Source organism: Coenobita brevimanus, chromosome 57 (genome assembly GCF_032717465.1).
Source record: "Coenobita brevimanus isolate Jiangsu-jjx chromosome 57, ASM3271746v2, whole genome shotgun sequence".
NCBI classification, from domain to species: Eukaryota; Metazoa; Arthropoda; class Malacostraca; order Decapoda; family Coenobitidae; genus Coenobita; species Coenobita brevimanus.
In genome coordinates, this window is record NC_137010.1 from 29,972,340 (window position 1) to 29,997,968 (window position 25,629).

Sequence of the window (25,629 nt, forward strand, 5' to 3'; positions counted from 1 at the left end):
GATTATCTTCTCATCTTTAAGAAAAATAAATTGATTTCAGAATGGAAGAAACTTACTCTACGAACGCAGAGAGGGATTAAATTTCTTCCATTTTCTTAAAGATGTGAAGATAATCGTCTGGCACATCTAGCAATGTGTTATTTAGCTTCCTAAACCCATGCTATGATTCGCTATGATTCACGGGAGAATTGATAAAGTTACGGTTCATTTGCCAAATGGGCGAAAACATCTGAAATTAACCGACCGCCTGACTGCTTGGAATCGTAGCGTAGAGTCATGTAAACATACCAGTGACCTTTGTTCCCTTCCAATAACTGTTCACAGTTTTTCATAGCTCACATTAACTCAACATCACTGACATTGTTACTGTAAAGGGTTGTTCAATGCCGAAGGTTATTAAGGGATTAATGGAATTAAGGTGACCAGATTTATTGGAGCAAAAAGAGGGACGCACACGCGCGTGCATGTCTATATAGATAGATAGGTTATATTGGTAGATGGACAGACAGACAGACAGATACAGATAGATAGATATAGATAGACAGATACTGACTAATGTGACAGCAACTGTTGCTGCGCTACACCTCAGACTGAGGCTGCTAATGAAACACTAACGTCTCCTACGAACTCCGAACATACCGTACAATACAGTGAATGGGCCGACCAAAGTTACTAGCAAGTGAGCATTACAGATTTTATATTAGTAATTCGGTATTTCATTTGGTTAGGATTATGCATAATTTTTCTAATTCATCCTAATTTCATAAAAGGTCATGTTATATCTAATGCAGTAGTAAGTTTCTAAAAGCGGGACAATTAAGATAATTTGCTCAAAAAGCGGGACATTCTAGTCACAATTAAGAAAGCGGGACGGACGTCCAAAAAGCGGGACTCTGGTCATCTTAATGGAATACATTACTGTTTGCATCAATACTCTCCCTTTCACATGTAAACAAAAAAACGAACAAAAGAATGAGTGCTAAATGTACGTTTAACTTTCATCAGAGAGACCTCAGCAATTCATATTCCTCCACTTTATTTTATGTAATTTTCTGACTATTTTATTTTGCGTTTGGAAATAGTACGGTATACAGTACTCACTCCAAACATATTTGTAATAATATAAGTAGTGATGAGTGTTCACCAATACAAATGATGTACTGAGCTGGTAATATTCCGTATCACATAACGCAGGGTGGTAACCATATAACCAACCCATACGTGCTCCCTACGTGTCAACAAGTGGGTTGGTGGAGGGTTAGTGCCCCTCCCCATAAAACCAATAACTCAAAGTCAAATGACCACCCCTTACGGGATTATGGCGTCTGGGAATAGATAGATAGATAGATTTCGGCCATCCAGGAAGTGTTATCTGACTTGTAGGCCTACTGTGTCATTACACTTGTATATGTTCACTAATTTATATACTTGTATAAATATTTCAGATTCTGGCACAGTACTGTATTGATTGCAGTATTGTACAGTACACAGTACTGTCTCCAAACACAGTTGTAATACCATAAATGGTGAAGACAGTGTTCACCAATATATTTAAGGTACCGAGTGGGGAGGTTTTTTTATTATTTGGCAAATCCAATTTCTCAGCATCATCCCGGTCCCATAGATGCCGAATAATAGGACTTTTACTGTATATATATACGTGTATATATATACATATATGTACATATATATATATATATATATATATATATATATATATATATATATATACCTATCTATCTGTCATCTATCTATCTATCTATATGAAGCCTCTGTGGTACAGTGGTAAAGTGTGTGTTTTTGTACACTGTAGAACGAGGGTTCGCGCCCCGGCAGGGTAATAAACATTAGAAGCGTTCTTCAGGACACGAACTGCATTGGCGGACACAAGGGGTGATGTGGTTGAACCTGTGTCACATACTATAAAGTATGCTTGCACCCAGTCGGCTTGCGCGGGCCGATTACACTTGGTTCACAGACTACACACACATCAAAGCTACTCCAACACTACAATTACACTTACAAGAACTTCTCACCCTGCATACAATCTCTGCTAGACAGCCAAAGCCACTTGGTAGAGATACATTGGCTGTATTGTCCCCACTTCGGTCGGGATAGGCTGGTCCTTCAGTGGACACACCAACGGCTGATGAGATGAGATGAGAGATATATATGTACAGGCAGACCCCAATATATCATACCCCTATATGAGATACCCCAGATTAGTGATAGGGGTAGAAATACCATCCTACCCCGCCTAACGATGGCCAAACCCCGGTTTAACGATAGGTTTATTTTTCTTACCAATTTTGATATTTTAGACTTTAATTTTGTTATTAGTTTGATTTATAAACTGTTTTTTGACTTAGATTAATGTGTTTTAATCACAGGTGGGGTGAACATTGACATTTTGGGGTACAGTTTACTAAGTTTGATTTTTTCCAGTCTTATATTTGATGATCTTCAGATTTTATTTTTGGTTTAGGTGAGTTATAAACTGCTTTTAGGCTTAGTTTAGCTTGTTTTAAAACTATTTGGGGGTCTAGGTTACCTCGAAACTTGTTTTTGGACTCATCTGGATGGGTTTAGGACTTAGTTGGGGGGGGGGGCACCCAAGGCTCAAAAACTCATCCCTATACTTTACATGTTATATCTACCCTGAGATATGATGCCCTGCCTAGCGATAGGTTTTTACTTAACCAATCGCATCGCTAAACCGGGGTATGCCTATATATATACTGTATATACACACACACACACACACACACACACACACACACACACACACACACACACACACACACACACACACACATAGTAATCTCTCAATTTTGTTCATCAGAATATCTGGAGGGCTTTATGATCTCTCAATCATCAGTCATCGTAATATCTGGTGCTGTTTGCTCAGCTCTTTTAATAAAACAATATCTGGTGAAATTATGCAATACTGTATCTGGCTTAGAAACAGGAAGCAATCAGCGGTACTAAGCATTTTTCAGCAGTGATGTGCATCATTCGGCTCAGATATGGGACCCAATCGGCACATGGGCAGACTGCACAACATGCCAACCAATCACAATGTGTTGCAGGAGTGGCCCATCCGACGTGCCAAGAATATCATCACACTCTCAGCCTCTCCTGTGGACAACGTATAGTGGGGAAGTATCCGTGCACTGTGCACTTGTGACCCAAATGATGGCTACTCCCTAGTGCTGTGAATTAGCCTGTGGCTCCTCGTGCCTGAGGGGGGCTGAAGTGGAGGAGCTGGAGTAATCTTCGTGGGAGCCATTCGCCACTAGACCACATGGGATTGAGTGCACTGTACTGCAGTGTACTACTCTACCCTCCATCAACGCCAACACTAGGTGAGTACAGTATGTTTATGATTATATTATGTACTGTATTACTATACTGTATGTACTGCATCAATACTGTACTGTGTTGTATTTTATGCTTGATTTTAATCTTTTACCCATGGGTAATATTGATGGAAAGTTTTTAGGACAGACGGTAGACAGGGATAGCTAAGGGTTGTGACACATTATCCGGCTCAAAGCTGAATGAATACAGTCATCCCTTAACATCTGCGTTTTTAACATACAGTACATGGTTTTAAATATCCGTGCGTGGACATAACATAAACAGTTTTAAATATCCGCAGGTGGATACAGTACCAGGGCCGGATTCACTAAAGCATTTTATTCTCATTGAACTCTGCTGACACTGTTCACTGCAAATGTAACATTATCCCAGGCACAGTTCATGGCTGTTTTAGTAATGGCATTATCCAGTGAATCAAATATAACACTCTTCCTTTTGGCCACTTCATTTATTAATGCCATTAATTCATCAGGGGAAAAGTTAGGAAGGGCTGGCTGGAAGTATTTCTTTCTTCCATGTACCCTCGATGAGCTGGTCTAAACCAGTTCGCTGTCCTCCCCTCCTCCTCTCTCTCTCTCTCTCTCATCCCCCTAGATGAGCTGGTCTAAACCGGTTTGCTGCCCTAACCACCCCCCTCTCTCTGGTAAATAATACGAAGCAATACTCACCCAAATCGCACTGAAATCATATAAGAGTGGCTGAAAGTGTTATTATATATTATATTGTGAATTACTATGATAAAATACAAGTGATTTTGAGATAATCAGAGAAGTCATTATGCTAAGCGCATTAGTTATTGAACATTTTTGTGGTTGCAAATTGTGCAGCTATGCCATGAAATGACTCATGACATTATATGAATACACTTTATTACCACTTATTTTTATAACTTGCCTAACCCCGGACTCCTATGCTCCTCATGGGGCAACATAGGATTGGATGATGGATGGATGGTAATAAAAGTCATTCATAAAGTTTGTAATGATTTTCCTAACATCGTTACGCTGGTCTAACGTAAACACTGGAATCTCATAACAAAATCATAGGAGACTGGCTAGAAGCGTTTTATTTTTATTGTTATTGCAATTACTGTGATGAGGTAATGTGGCCGTAACCTTTTTTTGCATGGAAAAAATCTTGTGGTTTGGTGGAAATTTCCACCTCCCTGGGCTATTTCTTGTGTCATAAAACACACCCTGTATCTCTCAAATCGTTCTCTGTGCTTGGAGTGCCTACAGACATGCAGTTTGTTGCAAACGATAGTAGAAAGACTGACATTTGTCTGACAAAAATTTAGCTCTCAAGATTAACGATAAGTGGTTTAAAACACAGCTGAAAACACAATTTTTTTCCTATTTCTCCGCAATGAGCACAGTCAGTACGTTGCCATCACACCCACCGCAGCCAAAGGGTTAAGGGGGGTCCAGGGCTGTTTTTAGGGGGGGGCAACAGATATCCACGGATTTTTAACAAGTAGGTGTCTCTGTTACTTAACCCTCCTGGATGTTAGGGGAGCACTGTAGTTGATTGTGAGTACCGATGCAACATCTAGCATTTTGCACTGTTCAGCATGGGGGCTGGCTGAATTATGCAAGGTAACTGAGAGATTACTGTAATAATGATAATAATAATGACAATGATAATAATAATAATAATAATGATAATGATAATAATAATAATAATAATAATAATAATAATAACCATAATAATTATAATAACTCTGTAACTGTCCTATGGACAGTCACTAGTTTCCACCTACTGTTTCTTAGTGACCTTGATCTCAATGGAGAGATTTGGATTTTTTTTTTTCTATCAACAGTGGTCCATGCCAAGACACCTAACCTGGGCCTTTCAGACTCCTTGCACAGTCTCCGGTTCTCCTGGAATCGTCAGGAGACCCTGAGGCCAGAATAATAATAATAATTAGTCATGTGCTTTTATTGTGTAGCCACAATAAGGAAGCTTCGCCATGTGTTATGGTACGAGTCCTGTAATATAAACAAAATCTAAAGACCCTAAGGTAACTTCCTGCGGAACATCAACGAGGGATCTGACAAAAGTGTCGAAGAATGCATGTGTCTGCTACTGTTTCTCACAATGACCCTGACCCCATCGAGGAGATCTGGATTTTGTTCCTATCATCAATGGCCCACGCCAGGACATCTGGGTCCTTCAGATTCCTTGGGCAGTCTTAGGTTCTCCTGAAATTGTTGCGAGATTCTTAGGCAAGAATAATAATGATAATACCAGCAAAAACAATAGTCCCCACCAAAGTAGTAGGTGGTGACTAACTAAACTCTGTAATTGCTTCTCTGAACTGTCTGCTTGCAGCCCTCCACCACTATGGTGGGCATGTAGCACCCATCTAACAACAAACTCTCATCCCTTTTCTGTCCAACTGCAAGAGTTAACTGTTACTCCCAGTCCTTCATGTATGCAACAGGTCAACTCTGGAACTGTCTCCTTCTGTTTGTTTTTCCTATTGCCTATGATCTCCAGTCTTTCAAACGCAGTGTGTCCAGGTGTCCAGGAATCTCAATATGAATGGATCTTGAATTTGGCTCGCAGTTATCTTGTTTTTGTTCTTGCTTGGAGGAAGCAATTTGCAGTCCCCTAGCCTTTGATTTCTTCTTCCTTACATAAAAAAAGAAAAAAAAAAAAGAAAAGAAAATGTCCTGTGGACAGTCACTAGTGTCCACCTACTGTTTCTTAAAATGACCTTGACCCCATTGGGGAGATTTGCAGTACACTCAATCCTTGAGTAACACCTGGTTGAGTAACACGTTTGTCTTCTAACGCGGTCAACATAATGAGGCAAGCCATGTCAACACAGTAAAACTCAAGCTCACGTGGGAAGTCAGCTGGCCTGGCGACTAAATTTGAAAGTTGCACGGGATGACGTCACCCTCTAAACTCTGGGTACCTTTCCTGGGCACATAGTTCCATTCTGTATGGGTATTTATCTCAATACCACACCCAGCCACCTAAGCCAAGCAGTCCTACTGGGATAGGTTAGGTGTCAGATTGAGAAAAATTTGCCTGGGAAACACACTGAGCGTATTTTCGAGAAAAACCTATGGTTAGTTTTGAAACGACTTGGCGAGCATCGTTCCTGGCCGAGGGTTCCGGTGGTGAGATGAATACACATTTCAGGGGACAAAATGGAACGAAAATGTATGCTAATCAAGAACAAAAAAATCCATGTCTTCTTGTGAGATAGGGTTCAGTTCCACATTCTTCGTTTGATTTCATGCTTCCCAATACATTCTGGACCAAATGGGCATATGGTTATCAGTCCTTTCTCATGCCTCACCTAGTTCATACCCACTCATAATGGGTTTTGCAGTTTTAAGGGATGAAATGGAATGAAAATGTTTGCTAATTAGATAAAAAGTTACTCTTTTATCCATGTGTTTTTGTAAATTAGCGTTCAGTTCTACATTCTTCGTTCGAATTAGTGCTTCCCAACACATTTTCAACTAACTGAGCATACGGTTATTAGTCCTTTCTCGCACCTCACCTAATTCTACCCCACACTCATAATGGGTTTCAGAGTTTTAGAAACAAAAATGTTTCCTAATTTAAAAAAAATTCTTTCATCCATGTGTTCTTGTAAGTTAGTGTTCAGCTCCACATTTTCGTTCGAATTCGTGCTTCCCAACACGTTTCGGACTGACTGAGCATACGGCTACAAAGTCCTTTCTCGCATCTCACTGACTTTACCTCACAGTCATATGGGTTTCGCAGTTTTAGGGGACGAAACTGAACGAAAATGTTTGCTAACCAGAAAAAAAAATTACTTCCATCCATGTTCTCACGAAAATGTTTGCTAACCAGAAAAAAAATTACTTCCATCCATGTTCTCACAAGTTAGCGTTCAGTTCCACATTCTTCTCTCTTCTTGATAGTCTTATATTTTTCAGATTACTTACGGGAGGTAAATAAACATTTCATGCTAAATATGTTTCCCCGTTGTTTTTAAATGTGTTCCACAATGTCAACTTGTTTGACTCGTCAGGGTTAGAGCGAAAGGGCCTGTCCTAAGAGTTTAACTACAATTGACCTAACCTAGCCTAACTATACCTAATGATTTAACCTAATCTAACCTAGCATCCAGTTGGGAAATTGGGAGACGAAAACCACCTTTCAGTATGTCAAGACAATCATAGGTACGGCTTAAGGAACGTGATGATAAAAAGTGGGATGTTTTTCTGCAGGAAGTTGTAATTTATCACCCTGAAAATAGTCAGAAAAACACCGAAAACAAACTGAAGGAATATGAATTGAATTGGTAGGGTCATTCTACTGCTTTAAGTAAAGCGTACGTTTAACGAAATGGCAAAAAAGTGTGGAGTACATGATAGCACCATCATAACGATTTGAAAGGACCAGGAGAAGATAAAGATCGTGCGAAGGAAGTGATGCGAACCTTGTAGCACTGAAAGTTTATATTTGTCCTGAAGCTGACTGAGAAGCTTAGGCCTATAGGGCATTATGTGGAGCGTCAGAGAAATTCTCATTTTTACTCCTCCTTACCACCTCACCCCACGTGAATTACCCTCACTTATACGCACCATCAGATAAAACAGTGAGATATAATCATTGTAATTAAGAGCACCAGTGATATTAGAAATAGCATGTCGGGTTGGGTACCCTTATGTTGATACGTAGCTTCCCGGCACTCATCCCCCACCGATAATGTTGTCAAAGTTTCGCCTTTTCATATCATGTGGCCTTCGGGAGAGACGTTAGGCCGTATGGTTAGACTAAAATTTATGGGTCTGGCAGTTTTAGGGGACGAAATGGAACAAAAATGTTTGCAAACCAAAAAAAAAAAAAAAAGTACTCTCATCCATGTGTTCTTGTGAGTTAGCATTCCATTTCACATTCTTTGTTCGATATTGCTTTTCCCAACACATTTCGGACTGACTGAGCAGTTTAGCTATATGCTTAGTCTGTCTGAAATGTGTTGGGAAGTGCAATATCAAACAAAGAATGGGAAATGGAATGCAAACTCACGAGAACATAAGGATAAATGTAATTTTTTCTGGTTAGCACAAATTTTCATTCTGTTTTGTCCCCTAAAACCGTCAAACCCATAAATTTTTGTCTAACCATATGGCCTACGGTCTCTCCTGAAGGCCACATGATATAAGGCGAAACTTTGACAGCAACATCGGGGTTGAGGAGCGGGAAGAAAATACCGTGGAGCTACGTATCAATTAAAGGGTATCCAGCCCAACTTCTGTTTTTGTTAATGCCGTTTTTAATACCATTGGTTTTTTAAATTACAATAGTCATATCTCATTGTTTTACCTGATGATAGGGGCAAGTGGGGGTAATTTACATGGGGTTAGGTTGTAACAAGGGGTAAAAGTGAGTTATGAAAAGTCGCCAGAACACATTGTACCATTATACACATATTGTCTGAGTGACGCGGATTTGGGTACCACGGTCCTTGCCCAGTCCCTATTGCCCGCGGTACTCAAGGTCTGAGTGTACACTCAACCCTTGGCTATCACTCCCAATTGGTCCCGCTATGGCTGCGCTAAAGCTGAAACCGTGACAGCCGAATTGAAGAACTTATGGTAATAATTCTAATTGGTGCCATGACCTCAATATTTACCCCTAAGATACCTTTTTTGTCCCACATATTAATATATAATAGTCTCAAATTGAGCATGTTTTATGATGTGATCACGATTCTTATAAATACCCCTCACAGTTGATTCATTGATGTTGTTTCTTCCCCACACTTCGCTTGGTTTCACCATTCTCTATAAGTTTCACATTTCCAGTTTATGGCATAACGTAAGTTCTTCCTCTTTTTTATTTCCCTGCCAGGTGCCACAGCATTATATTGGGTGATGGTAGGGGGACGGGGAGGGAGTACGTAGGCCATGGTCATATAAAAAAGGTTATTGTTCTCGCTCTCACTGTTCACGGTCTGAGAGCGTGCACTTCAATGGTTTGGCGGGCAGGAGACTCGGTCGGGCGACCAATCAGCGCACAGCTGGCGCTGACGTCACATGACCAATCACAGAGTGAAGCTTTTGTTGGCTGGCCAGAGCACTGGAGCCTGGCCTTTTTGAAATTTTCAAACATTTGCGGTGCACGATAGGAGGCATTTAGTGCATGATAAAGGTATTTGGGTAGTTTTTTAAATAGGCGTGATAGCGAGATACGCTATAGCGGAACCCGCGATAGCCGAGGGTTGTGTATTTTAAATAAAACAAAATAAACTCTTAGGAACTGGTACACCAAGTTTCACTTTCAGATTACTTGCTCAGGTCCCGCTGAAATATCCAGTAGACATGACCACCTTATCTCATTCACTCATAATACTGATATGACTCTTTCTGGCACTGCACTTAAAGGATTTGGATTTTTTTTTTTTTCTATCAGCAACGACCTATGCCAGGACACACAACCTGGGCCCTTCAGATTCCTTCTGCAGCCCCTGGTTCTCCTGGAATCATTTTGAGATTCTGGGGTCGGAATAATAATACAGTAATAATAATCCATCCATCCATCATCCAATCTTATGTTGCCCCATGAGAAGCGTAGAAGCCCGGCGCTAGGCAGTTGGTCCTGACATTTAAGATGAGAGTGACCAGCCTCACTCATCCCTGAGTGGCATTACATGAGCAATAAGCCCCAATCACCCCTTGGATATAAACCTTCACCGGTTCAATCCGACTGGAGCACAATAATTACCCACTAAACCACCAGGTGCCAAAATTTGGTTATATGGTTACCACCCAGCATAGTAAATGGTTTCCTGGTGTACAGGAAACCATTTGGCTTGTCACTCAGTGTAGAGTCACCCACAGGCAGAAGGGAGAGGAAAGAATGAAGGAAAAAAAAGACAGAAGAATATGGAAGGAAACAAGGATGGAGGAGAGGACAGGGCAGACACCCAAGAGCAGCACTACATTGAGTGAGTGGATGGTGGGCGCCCCCACCTACCTACCATAATAATACCAGCAAAAACAATCCCATGTAATAAGTGGAGACTAATAATTTTATAAACTACATAAAGTTACAGTATATCTCTCATGAACTTCAAGTTGTGTTAAGACAAAACCCTCACTTCATTTGACTTGTCTGTAGAGGTAGTTTGGTGACATGAGTCTCCTTTCTTAAGCCCTTTTATCAGATTTTCCAGTTTCTACTTTTGCCATTTCTTGGTGATTTTATTCAACTTTGAAGAGCTCCCCAGTATTATAAGGGTTAATGAAGTCCATATCTAATCTCTCTGGCTTCTTTCCTGAGCTGAATAAAATCATCTGATGGCAGCAAACTACAACACCAGACTGAAGGAGTTAAGATACCAAATTACCAACTCAGAACAAAACTGAAACATACTTTCATAATCTCAACTAATCAGAAGCTCCTTCTCTTTCCTACATTTTTCCTTTTTAATATTTTCACTGATGAATGAAATTGAAATGAGCCTGTATGCTGTGCTAGTATAAAGAGAACATCAGTGAAAACATTAAAAAGGAAAAATGTAGGAAAGAGATGGAGCTTCTGATTAGTTGAGAAACACTCAATTATCTCCAGGATTACCAACAATCACTTTTGTCTCCACATTTTCCCTCTGTACTGTACCCTGTCATATCACCCCAAGCCTCATTAACAGTTTTCATCTATGTCAAACCTCTCTCTCTCTACTACCTTAAAAAAAAAAAATAAAAGGACATCTACATGCACACACAAATAAAGAACACAGATTGTCCTAAACATAAGATAATGCTTTATTACATAACAAAAAGCTTAGGACAATATTAAATAAGCATTATACACAGCAGGGATTACTGTGTTACTTACTGATGTAATATAATTCTGGGGGAAAAAAAAAAAAAAAAAAAAAAAAAAAAAGACATGTTTCACCTCATGCATTTACTGTAGTTAGCTAAACATGAAAGATGTTAAAACAAGATTCTTGCTCAAACATCAAGATCACATGCCATTTTAGTTAAGCTTTTCAGACCCCATTACAAAACTATATACTGTACAGTATATGGAAAACATATTAAATGCAAAACAAAAAACATTAAGATAAAAGTGAAGAAGGAAGACAGTAAGCAAAGAAGGAAATGGAAAGCACCATAAGAGCTCATAAACAAGAGTTAATTAAAAAGACCAATTTCCAACATCTGAATGGGGTGGGAAAGTCAAATGAAAGTAAAATGACTCTCTGATGTCAGCAGAGTAGAAGATCCAAATCAAGGCTCTTTAATCTCAGTGAGGATATAAGTCTGAAGAGAAAAGATAATAAAACAATACAGCTGAGGCTGCCAAAAACTGACAGAAACAAGGAAGCTGGTAGAAAACTTGCATGACGATAAAACCAACAAAATAACATGAATACACAAAAGACCAGACTGACCAGACCCTGACAAAAGAACTAAAAGAATAACCTTTTCTGTGTGATGATGTATTATTTTTCAATCTTCCTACTTGTACAGTCACCCCAAGAAGCGATGGCAGAGTTTCAGAGTGCTTCAATCACTGCACTGATAAGTGTTCAGTGAAAACTTGTGAATATATGGTAAAACTTGTGTACCTCCATTACGTCATATAAAATAAAACGTATATCACACTATGTAAAATGAATAACATGAGGTAGTGATATATTACAAGTTAACACTCAGATATATCTCCTGATTTGAATGAACGTGTAATGTATTACCCTGCATGCGGAGCACAGCGTAATTCCCTGTTCCTGATGTATTTGCTTCCCAGGATTTCAAATACAGATGCTCTAGTTTCAAAGCCCAGTTAAGGAAAACTCTTTTGACTGCAATACACAACCTTATTTTCAATTGCTGTGGTAAAGATACAGCAACATTAAGGATGCCGGAACAATGAAGTTTATCTTGGTAATGATACCCTACCTGAGGTAGCAGCAAGACCATTCTGCCTTTTATTCCTTGTCTTCCCCTCGCTTATAGCAACTTTATTCCTAACTGATGCAAAATTATTTTAAGCTGTACGAAGATATGACAGATTTTATCCTTTTCTCATACACTAGGCAATGAAGATGACAAACACATGAGCTTATACTCTTGCAATGCAAAAGCACATACTTTTTGCTCCATCTAATAATCCCCAGTATCCTTCTTTTAAAATAAACCTCTTTGTCCTGCTTAACTGAAAATGCTGATCTGAAAGTTTTGAACTCAGTGGCTTGTTTAAGAACATCTGCATTTTGTTTCTCTTGCCAACTGCTTAGACACCGGGGATAGTAGGTTATGACACGTTTGTCATTATCCAAGGAGCTCTGACTCTCGGCAAATTTTTGGTTTTCCTCATTTTTCATTCACTGATAATCGTCTGGCTTATGTTAAAACTTTAAGAGAATTTTCTTAATGAAAAACTGGCCAAATACAGTGTAACAACTGCATGTATTGAGTAAAAGTTGTTTCCTTCCATACATGCTGATCGAACCATTTAAAACAGCCTACTAACCTATGCCGCATTACCGCTTTCTGTCGTCGTCCACGAAGACAACAAAAATGGAAATAAATTACTTTAAATTATTCCTTAGTATTGTAACGGAAACTATTTTATAAATAATAATGACTGATTTTATCTGTTTATTAAAGCACATTTCGTTTTAGTCTTACACTACCAAAAAAACCATTGTGTGTTAACATTTTTTGTATGAACTCCACAAATTATTCCTGACTGTCCTTAAGCAACAATTCTGAACTAACACCTTGATTCCTACAATTCTGAAATATACTGGTGCTTTTGCATTTAATTATTGTTTTCTGTAAAAATTTTACATACCGGTAATAGTTTTCTCCTTGTAAAGATATAAGGAGGATTATGTACATTATTGCAGACTGAAAACTTCTGGATACTCAGCTGTCACTTCTTAGGCTGACTGTACATGAATTACTTAATCTGGAGAAAAAAGTGCTGTGGTGAAGAAATAACAGAAAGTTTCCATTAAATTCTTCAACCAGGAATGGTCATGCAATGCTAAATGTCATCATCTGGAATGAGCAAGAACAGGGCTGGATTTTGGCATAAGCTAAACAAGCTACAGCATTACAGTCTGAAGGGGCTCTAAAAAACATTTGTTTTGTTATAATTTTATTTTTAATTTACAGTGCTCCCTTAACATCCACAGGGGTTAGGGAACAGAGACACTCGCGTATGTTAAAAATCCGCAGATATCTGCTGTCCCCCTTAAAAACGCCCCTGGACCCCCCATAACCCTTTAGCTGCAGCGGCTGTGATGACAACGTACTGACTGTGCTCACTGCTGAGAAAAAGGAAAAAAATTGTTTTCAACACGTGTTTTAACCCACTTATCGTTAATCTTGAGAGCTAAATTTTTGTTAGACAAACGTCAGTCTTTCTACTATCGTTTGTAACAAACTGCATGTCTGTAGGCACTCCAAGCACAGAGAACGATTTGTAAGAATACAAGGTGTGTTTTGACTGTCTGACACAAGAAATAGCCCAGGGAGGTGGAAATTTCCACCAAACCACAAGATTTTCTCCATACTAATAAAGGTTACAGCCATGTTACCTCATCACAGTAATTGCAATAAAAATAAAAATAAAACACTTCTAGCCAGTCTTCTATGATTTTGTTAGGATATTCCAGTGTTTACTTTAGACTCTAGCCAAACAGTAACGATGTGAGGAAAATCATTACAAATTTTATCAAACTTCATGAATGACTTTTAGTATCACTTACTTTTTATAAAGCTTATTGATATAATGTCATGAGTCATTTCAGAGCACTGCTGCACAGTTTGCAACCGCAAAAATCTTTGCCAGCTAATGTGCTTAGCATCATAACTTCTTTGATTATTGCAAAAATATCACTAAATCACTTATATTTTATCACAGTAATTCACAATATAAAATAACACTTTCAGCCACTCTCGTATGATTTCAGTGCAATTTGGGTGTGTACTGATTTGTATTACTTATGAGAGAGAGAGGGGGGGGGGGCAGCAAACTGATTTAGACCAACTCATCGAGAGGTACAAGAGAGAGTAAAGGGGGGGGGGGGAAGGGCAGCAAACCAGTTTAGACCAGCTGATCGAGGGTACATGGAAGAAAAGAAATACTCCCAGCCTGTCCTAACTCTTCCCCTGATGAATTAATGGCATAAATTAATGAAGTGGCCAAAAGGAAGAGTGTTATATTTGATTCACTGGATAATGCCATCACTAAAACAGCCATGAACTGTGCCTGGGATAATGTTATATTTGCAGTGAATAGTGTCAGCAGAGTTCAACGAGATAAAAGGCTTTAGGAAATCCATCCCCGGTACTGTATCAACGTGCGGATATTTAAAACTGTTTATGTTACATCCACCTGTGGATATTTAAAACCGTATATGTTAAAAACGCGGATGTTAAGGGATGACTGTATATTTAAGCAATGATGTAACCTAATGAACCTACTCTGCACAGATTTGTTATTCATCATGGCAGCGCTCTTGTCAGGTTTAGTTGTTACACAGCCTTATTCTCTGAAAACAATTCCCGATGTCACTAACCGAGTAAAAACTTCCACTCTTCACCAGATTACAGTATTTAATTTTCGACATCAAAGTCGGTCAACTAAACCCCATTCATTTTGTGAACCCTCTGTGTCACTAAAAGAAAGGGAGAAATTATAACAACATTATTTTACTCACTGCTACAGGGAAGAGAGGCTGTAATATAGTCAAACAGATTCAAAAATTGGTGGGCTGTCTACCATCTCGGTCTTGGGACAGTTGCTATTCTTTCCTTTCTTAAATATCGATGAGCTTTAATTTACATCCATTTCATGTATTTGTCCATCAAAACAAAAATAAATAGTGTTCTGAGAAAATGTAACGATTCTTCATTAAGAATTATTAGTTCGACACGGTTGAAGATCGTACGTTACGATCACAAACAATAAAAAACTCAGGTGTGTCTACTGATCTGGTGGACCTGCTGTACAAAGATCATGGAAAACCGTTGCACAGAAAAATGGACAGTGCCTAGACTGAAGTTTTTCCTGAAGGCTAGAGGAATACTCTGTTCAGGGTACACCACCAGCGTGTTGTTTACTTTTTGTACGGTATTTTGGAGCCCTCGGCATCGTCGCATTTCGGCCGGCGGTCTCGTCTCTGCACGTTTTCAGCTTTAAACACTGAACGATTTTCATATGAAAAACTGCAGATTTTCTTCAGCATTTTGGAGATAAAGCATTGATCTTTAGAAAGCTAAATTATATGGGTTTCAAAAACAAAAGGTGCAGCTAGAGACTTGTAAATATGTGATGAATGCTGTTACACCCGGTGTGCTTTCACGGTTTCTATAGTAACGTTTTCCCGCATTTATTGCACTAAAGCATATCTAAGAAATTAGTGTAACAACTAAAGAATAATACCATGAAGAACTTACGTACGGTATATCAATAACTATCACGGGAGAGATTTTTAAAGATATTCTACTTCTGTGGTCTCTGCATGAGTAGCCCAACTTCCATATTGAACTAGCTGGCGATCAGTGGCAACTCTTGAGTTAGTGACGATGGGAATTGCTAAATAGGGCCTCTATAGGCTTCCATAGCTTAGGGTCCCATGATGTCTAAATCCAGTCCTCAGCAAGAATGAAATAAAAAGGACACTCAGGCTGAAGAGGTTCTTAAAAATGAGTGTAATAAGAAGAAATTACAAAATATTAAATCTAGCACAATGAGGGAAGTACAGTACACAAACATAAGCCAACAGGCATGTGAAGATTAAGGAACTAAAGTACAAGAGATAATAAGCAAACAAGATACTGTACAGGTGGTCCTCATTATACGTCACAGACGTCAGGCCTGTAGACCGTGGGGGGTGAGGGGGTCAGACGACCCCTCCATCTAACTAAAGGTTCACTTTCTCACAGTCTGTTTTTTTAGTATCAGAGCAGAGTCACTCTCTGTTGTTCCGAAGTTTTGTGCTGCTTTTCAACGTCGCTTATGCACCCACACCCTCATAGCAAGCATGAAACAGACCTTTGACCAGCCAGCTGCTATGCAAGTCCAGAGTCAACAGAAAATGACCCCCCCCCCCCAACCCTTTGAAAAGTCTGGCTACAGATCTGACGTGTTCCAAAATATTACGGCTTTCTCCATAAAAACGGTGCTTTACATTTTGAGAATCTGTCAAATCAGGTTTACAGGTAGCAATGGAAATTTAACATGCAATTCTTTTCAAAATTATGTTGAGTTAGCAGGGAAAAAAAAAAAAAAAAAAAGTTAACATACACTGAGGACTTCCTATAGTGGAAGGAAAGAACTACAATAATAAAAATGAGGAGGAGGAGGAGGAGAGAATTAAAACAGTAATATGAGAGAAGAATTAAAAAGAAAAAAAAAATCCTAATAAATATGAAATTAAAGGAAGACACACTAATAAGAACACAAGAGAATACATTTTTAATATATAGGAGGATAACATATAGGCAAGAGCAGATGTCTACAAACCTCAGTGCCGTTGACTGCTGTGTGGTTGACTTCGGTGGATGTGCTCTCAACTACTTGTACGGATGACGACTCTACAATTGAAAGGGGAAGAGGGGCTAGCTTAATACGGGTCTAGATAAACTGTACACTCTCAGGTAACTACGATTCACTCTCAGCTGTAGCATTACAGAATACAGGGCTCTACTAAAGTTGTTCTGATGAAGGAAGGATTAACAGCAATGCACTAAATGGTAACAGAACTGTATTAACATTCTCAAGCTCCAATACTCACTGAGCTGAAAAAAGTCATCTGCCACTGGTAGGAAAAGAAATTCTCAAGCTGTCCCAACCAGCAACTGATTAATAATGACTATTAACACTCAGTTTCCTATGACTCCTTCCAACTGAGTTAAACCGTCTGGTGCCAGTGAGAACAGAATATATCACTAGAACTGTCCCAAACATGAGAGGGTTAATGGTGAAAGTATCAACATTCTCAAGCTTCTGTGACTCAACTGAACAACACTGTATCATCTGCCATTCGTTGGAATAAAACATTCAAGTTGTCCTAACCATATGTTTCTTTCAGTACTGAGGACTGAGTTCTTTACCCTTAAAACCTACTCTGAACTGGGATAATGCACACAAAATGCTCCTGCTGGTACACACTACTGTATAATGTTTTCAACTACTTCCATCCAAGATGCTTATCCCCTTCACTATGATCATGATGTCTTTTCCACTTTATTCTTGCTACCTCCATATAATTATATTCTGCTTAGGAGACTTTCTGAACTTCATTAACTGCCCCATTCTAGTGACATTTTAGTTTATTCTTGCTATCACCATATGATTTTACTTATCTTTGGAAGGATCTCCAGTAGCAAAGGAGTAGATTAGGGCTAAATCTAACCCCTTCCATTAAAACTGTCTCCTACATTAAATAAAAGCCTCTAAAAGTATGATTAATAAAACAGGAAATACATAATTGAACTACAGTGGATAACCCCTTCTGTATTCAGATGCACCTCTAAGTTCAATAACACTGTCTAGCAGCTGCTAGAATAAAATAAAAATTATGTCCTCAGGGTAAAGTGGTTAACAGGAATATTTCACTGAGTATGGCAGCCATCAATAATATTCTATCTAATGAAGCCTTTCGGATATCTATCTCTACAACCAGATGCCTTAAACCCAAACAGTGTGGGTACAAATGAATCACCTCCACATTACCCTATCCTCCATCACTGTGCTGCCCTCTCTCCAACTCACACCACTCTCACTCATATATCTCTCTACACCATTCCTCCATCTCATCCTTGGTCTCCTTCCAGTCTTCCACTACTTCATTCACATGCACTCTCCTAGTGAATCTCTTAATTTCTATTCTCTCTACATGTCCAAACCCTGAACTACAACAATATAAACAAGATGTTGCAGCAGGCAGACTACCCCTCTGCTTGACTGCTTAACATCTTGGCCCGATCATTCTGAAGACATCTTCATCTAAGCTGTCTCCAAACAGTTGTGCACAGCTCCGAAGAGGACTTCTGAACAAAAGGGGTTAGCTATGGCTTACATTAACCTCTTCACAACTAAAGCGTTCTCCTAAGCTGAATAAAGTTGAGTGGTTGCAAAAGAAATTATATATACATACAGGCTGTGTCACAAAAGAAGAAACCATACAATGAATGGATGAGAAATAGGGGCGTGGAGGAAGTTGAGAGGCGGAAGAGAGAGTTATATGTAAAAAGGAAGAGAGAGATGAAAAGATTAGTTAGAGAAAGAAGCGAGTGGATGAGGAATTTGGAAGGAATTTGAGTGTAAAGTGGAAGGACTGTAAGAAAATGTTCTGGAATGAGGTGAAGAGAGTAAGACAGGGTGGAAGTGAGGTTAGCAGGGGAGTGAAAGATAAAAATGGTAGATTACTAGTGGAGAAGGGAGAAAAAGTGAGCAGATGGAGAGAACACTTTAAGGAATTGTTGAACATAGAGGATGGAAGTGATGCGAGTATAAGTGGCTGGGGAATAGCTGGGAGGAGGAGGGAAGTGAGAAGACAGGAAGAAAAGTAGGATAGAAGTTGTGGAAGCAATGAAGAAAGTTAAATTGGGGAAAGCCCCAGGAATTGATGGAGTGTGTGGTGAAATGCTGAAGCATGGGGGAGAGATAGTAGTAGAATGGATGTGGAAGATGTGCAGATTGGCCTGGGAGGAAGGTAGAGTTCTGGAGGATTGGAAGTCAGGTATAATTATTCCCTTATACAAAGGAAAAGGGGAAAAAGAAGTGTGCGGTAATCATAGGGGCATTTGTCATTTTAACATAATAGGAAAAGTGTATGGTAGGATACTTATTGACAGAGTTAGGGAAATAACAGAGGAATTAGCTGGAGAAGAACAGGGAGGCTTTAGGATGGGAAGAGGTTGTGTACATCAGATATTCATTCTTAGATCTTTAGTGGAAAAGTTTCTGGAGAAGGGAAAGAAGTTGTATGCGGCTTTCATGGATTTGGAGAAAGCATATGACAGGGTCGATAGACAAGGATTGTGGAAAGTATTAAGAATATATGGAGTAGATGGGAAGTTGTTGAATGATGTGAAGAGCATGTATGATGGTGCTAAGGCTAAAGTGCGTGTGGATGGTGAACTGAGTGAATTTTTCTCTTTGAAGGTTGGGTTGAAACAGGAATGTGTCATGTCTCCATGGTTGTTCAATCTGTACACGGATGGGGTAATAAAAGAGGTACAAGGTAGGGTAGTGGATGTTGGAGTGGCCCTGGTGAGAGAGGGTAGTGTTTGGAAACTCCCTGTACTGTTGTTTGCAGATGATACTGTGTTGTTGAGTGAAGACGAAGGGCAGCTGCAAGGCTTGGTGGATGAGTTTGGGTGAGTGTGTAAGAAACGTAATCTAAAGGTGAATGTAGGGAAGAGTAAAGTGATGGTCTTTGAGAGAGTTGAAGTCAGTGAATGTACAGCGAGGTTGGATGGTGAGGAAATGGAAAATGTGAGTACGTTTAAGTACTTGAGTTGTGTGATGAGTAAGGATGGAGGTTTGGAGGGTGAAGTGCTTGAAAGGGTACAACAAGGAAGAAAGGTTGCTGGTTCCTTGAAAGCAGTGATAAGAAACAGGGAAGTGAGCATGAAAGTGAAAAAGTTACTACATGACAGTATTGTGATACCAACTCTAACGTATGGAAGTGAAGCTTGGACGTTGTTGGAAGGGCACAAGTCAAGAGTGAGAGCAGTGGAAATGAGTTATTTTAGAGGAGCCTGTGGAGTCACATGGAGAGACAGGCTGACAAATGAGGATAAAAAGGAGCATTGTGGTGTGGATGTGGATGTGATAGGAAGCATTGGGAGGAAAGCACTGAGGTGGTTTGGCCATGTGGAGAGGATGGAGGGTGAAAGACTGATGAGAAGAGTGTATGTGAGTGAGGTGGAGGGAGGGGGAGGCCGAGGATGAGATGGAGGGATGGGGTGGAGAGGTATATGAGAGAGGGGGGTGTGAGTTGGGAGCAGGGCAATGAAATGGTGGGGGACAGGGTGACGTGGAGGCGATTTGTTTGTGGCCATCCCGAATGGGATTGAGGCATCTGGCAACAGATAGTTAGATAGATAGATTTGTGACTGCATTCATTAGATTCCAGTCTACATTTTGGAAAAAGTCCCTCAGGAAAGAAAAGCCTGCCTTCCAATAATTGTATCTATTTTCTTTGGGTTTTTCATCTCTTCCTCCTTTCCTTACTCCCACCACTTCCATCTCAATAACCAGATGATAACTTTAACCATAGGGGCATTGGTAGGTTATGTTCTTCACACTGTCTGGGTCCTTTGTGAATACCAAGTCGAGTCTTGATGGTTCCTCGTCTCCTCTAATTCTTATTTTCTTTAATTAATTAACATGTTTTCTATCACCAGTTCCATTAATTTATTTCCCCATGATTTCTCACCATTCTCTGCATCCATACTTTCCCAATCAACTTCTCTATAGTTAAAATCCTCCACGATTATTATTCTAATTCTTTGTTCAGTTACTGGTAACATCTTTAGCTTAATAATGGATTCTCTTATTAACTGTTTATTATCTTCTTTTGTCCATGCCTTAGTTTGGGGGCCAAATAAAATATTATTACATCTATTTTTTCCTCCATAACAGTCCTCTATTTCCATTCTCAAAAGTTCAGCCGAGGTATTTTCAGTTTCTTAAGTCAATATGGGTTAAAATCATTACACCTCCTCTAAACTTGCTTTCTCCATCTTTCCTCCAAATATTATAATTTTTCCAGTCAAATAATTCTGTATGAACAACTTGGGGTAATTTAGTCTCCACCAAGCAAACGATTTCAGGTTTCTTTTCATTTTGTATAATCTCCAATTTCCCATTTCTTACATAATGACCCATCTACATTACTATTCAGTAGTCCCTCATTTATCCGGACGCTCAGTATCTGGGCGTGTTCATTATCTGGATGCTGGACCTTGGCTCTATTAAACCATTATCTGGACATAAAAGTCCCCGAGAACTTCAGCCGGCCAGCCGACATGTTCAAACATTTGGTATTGTGGTCACTGGGCTCCAGCCATGAGTGGGAAGTACTGGTAAGCCCTTAATTCACGCGAGGGTTATGTTCCCAGACCCTTCGCATGTGTGGTAAATTAGCATATATGTTCTGCCCATGTGTGCACATAATTACGCATGTGTATTAAGTATATTACATCTGAATAATAATGTTTATGTACTACGTACACCTTATAAACTATCATAAAGTATGAAAAACAACAAATATGTAACAAACTTAACACTGAAAGCTGACAAGCACAGGCATAGGTGGAGACACTTCAGCAGTCTGGTGCCCTAGCCCTCACTGCCTCCCATATGCTACATTGTGCCTGCGAACAGTTGACTCATTCACCCCAAACATATGGTTCCGAGACAGTTCACAGGCGTAGGTGGAGACACTTTAGAACTGTCTGGTGCACTAGCCCTCACTGCCTCCTGTATGCTATGTTCTGCTTTCTTTATTGTATGAACAGTTGACTCACCCCAAACATAAGGTTCCAAGACAATTCACCGTCAAGTCAATTTGCCATCAAAACGTGGATGATTCCCCGTCTCTATAAATATACTTATTATTGATTAATTTATACTTTAATAACTAATTTTCTGGGGGATTTTATAACTCATATAAATAAAAAACTAGTGTACTGTACTTGCTAAATAAACTGGTATGTAAATAAATGACGGGGAATCGTCCTGACAGCGAATTGTCGCCGACATTTCTTCCCTCAGTTTGTCCAACACTTTAACTCTCTCTGTCAGAGACATCACTTTACGAGTCCATTTTGGTGTGTTACCACATGCATCACTAGCACCACACTTAGGCCCCATGTTGGCAAACAAGGCAAGCAATCACTGGAAGGCAGAAAAATAAGCCACAAATAATGATTCGTGAGTCACGCATGGTTCGACCGTCGGATTCAAACTGACTGTGTGGTGCGTGGTAGACCGACCTCACACACACACACACACACACACACACACACATACATATATGTATGCACACGGGCAGCAGGTAGGCATTTTTATATTTTATTTATTTCTCCAGTATATTAAAATTATTTATTTGAATACTATAATTTTGTTTTAGTTACTGTACGAAAAATTCGTGGATAACCGAAATCGCGTGAAAAAAGTTCGCGTGAATTAAGGACTTACCTGTAGTCCATAACCCACAACCATTGCTAAAATATCCATCTGCCCCTGTACTGAATGGTCAAAGTTGCGTGCTCGTCATATCACTCCCAACAAATCTCCAGCACTTGAGTAATATGAATGTAACCTCCAAGCAGTGTCAAACCATCCGTACGCATCCCCACCAAATGTTCAATGTCACACGTCCAACGGACTAAGTCTTTCCCAACCGCAACCACCATCGAACACAGGCCACAAGCCACAAGTACATGTTCGGTGACAGCGGCCGTCTGCCTCTCTACCAAAACATCCAAAGTACCCCAGTCACAGTGAGTTGTGTTTCCACATGGCCACTCTTTGTCTAACACCGCAAGCCACAAGTAAATGTACGGTAAAAGTGCCCATCCGCCTGTTGACAGAAGCGGGAGAATCCTGCCCACAGCCTCGCTTCTCCCCCGCTCCCGTACCTCCTCCTCACCCTCCCGGCTCCCCCCTCACTCCCTACCCTCCTCTGTGGCAATAACACTGACTCGTGAGTTTTCAATTTTTTTTTGCAATTTATTCGACTATTAGTCGTATGGAAATTCTGAAGTGACCACGAGAATGCGCATGAAATTCTGCATCTTGACATACGCTTAACTCTTGGAAGGTGCTGGCAAAATTTTGCACTTGGATGGTGGGAAGTTAAATGAAGGTAAGTTTTACTCCTGAACACTACATCATTGATGCATTTCTGTAATATTACTTATCAGTTTTATGTGTTTTTTTAGCTTCTCTTATAAATCAGGTATAAACACCAGCAAAGATGATGGCATACCATTTATACCAATATAACCAATTTACGGTGACATATTTGGTCGTAGATTTTTATATATTTATTTTTTGGGGGGCTCCGGGGAGCAATCACTCGTCACTGACAACAGATTTTCAAATCGTTGTCGAGTTTTTTTTGCGTATTTTTGTTGTTAATGCATTATTTTCATGATGTTTAGCATTAATATGGATAATCATGAGTGTTTTGATGTCTAAATATGGCAGACTGACCTGAAAGTAGTGGTAGGTGGTGGCGACCATCATCCACTCACTTGATGTAATGCTGCCTACTTCTTCCTTAGCCTTTATCATTCTTTTTCTGTGCCTGCCCTACTCTCTTCCTATTTCTCCCATCTTTCCTGTCACTACTTAATGCTTTTCTTTCCGTTACAGGTGGCTTTACATTGAGTGACAAGCCAAATGGTTTCCTGTAAGCCAAGAAACCATTTACAACGCTGGGTGGTAACCATACAACCAAACCATACGTGCTCCCTACGTGTCAAGTAGGTTGGTGGAGGGTTAGTGCCCCTCCCTGTAAAACAAATAACTCAGAGTCAAATGGCCACCCCATACGGGATTATGGCGTCTGGCAATAGATAGATAGATAGATAGATAGACCTGAAAGTGCCAAAATTAGGAGGGTACTGTACATACAGTCATGTATAGGGTGGGTGCTTTTTTTTGTTTTCAATGTTTTTTCATGATTTTCTTGGTGTTTGGCATTACTAAGGATATTCCTATGTGTGTTTTGATGTCTAAATGTGGCAGATTGACCTGAAAAAAGTGCCAAAAATTAGGAGGGGTACTGTACATACAGTGGTGTAGAGGTAGGGTGTTTTTTGGTTCTCAGTGGGTTTTTTCATGGTTTTCTTGGTGTTTGACATTACTTTGGATATTCCTATGTGTGTTTTGATGTCTAAATATGGCAGATTGATGTGAAAACAGTGCCAAAATTAGGAGGAGTACTGTACATACAGTAGTGTATAGGCCGTGTTTTTTTTTTTTTTTTTTTTTTTTTTTTTTTTAATATATATGTGTGCATTTTGATGTCTATATCTGGTAGAGTGACCTGAAAACAGTGCCAAAATTAGGAGGGGTACTGTACAATGGTGTGAAGATAGAGTGTTTTTTGGTTATCAGTGGTTTTCTGCATGGTTTTCATGGTCTTTAGCATTACTCTGGATATTGCCATGTGTGTTTTGATGTCTACATATGCCTGACTGACCACAAAACACTGCTAAATTAAGCACACGTACTGTACAAATAAGTTCGGTATAGGTTGAACATGGGTACAGGTAAGGTCTGGGTGTGGTAGGGGAATAGTGTTCATTATCCGGATGTTGCCACTACACGGACATGCCTTTGGCTTTATTATGTCCGGATAAATGAGAGATTACTGTATATATATATATATATATATATATATATATATATATATATATATATATATATATACTACAAATTGACTTAGGACCTCCACCCACAAGGTATTTAAAAACACAGAAATCATAGTATATCACAAAGTTTGTTTATATATGAAATCATGTTTCCCAAGTTTCTCAGGACCAGTTGGATGCATTTTGGCATGGAATCACTTAGATTGCTAAAGTAATCTAAGGACATTTCTTTGCACTAAACATTTGTCAGTTCAGTCTTAAGGTTGTCCATATTGGGTGTCTTCTTCTCTGTCGTGATTTTCTTCATCTTTGCCCAGCAGTTTTCAATTGGATGTAGATCCGAACTGTTGCCAGGCCAGTCGAGGACCTCAATCCGATTATCCTGATGCCATTTTGTCACCTTTCTTGACTCGTGATATGGAGCTGAATCATGAATGACAGAACTTGAATGTACCGGCCACCATTCATCATCAAGTTCTTAGGAAGAAGGTAGATGCCTCCCCTTCCCATTTCACCTGAGAAACACCCCCATACCATTACTGATTGTGGGTGCTTAACAGTTGGCACCCTGTAATTAGGGTCATATAGACTATGGGAGACAGGGCGACGAACCTTAGCAGAACATACCTGGAACACCTGAAATGTGCTTTTATCGGAAAACAACTTTTTGCCACTCATCCGATGTCCAGTGTGCATACTTCTTGGCAAACTGAATGTGCTGCTTCTTCATGCAGTCAGTGAGAAGCAGTTTCTTGGCTGTGGTGTGGCTTGGCAAACCCAGCTCCTTCTGCAAGCAGTGTTGGAGAGTTCGAATTGAGACGTTTTGTAACAGGTGGTGATGCATTCTCTTCAATTCTGCTGCTGTTAGTCGAGGATTCTTGATTAC

General features: G+C 39.7%; 1 protein-coding gene across 1 annotated transcript in view; it reads right to left on the bottom strand.

The window, feature by feature from the left end:
* The window catches only part of l(2)gl (LLGL domain-containing protein l(2)gl), a 443,338-nt gene that overhangs the window by 8,573 nt on the left and 409,136 nt on the right, over positions 1-25,629 (bottom strand). The window contains 2 exon segments of the mRNA XM_080274241.1: positions 7,096-7,104; positions 16,867-16,937. Of these exon segments, the coding sequence (XP_080130367.1) occupies positions 7,096-7,104; positions 16,867-16,937 (80 nt within the window).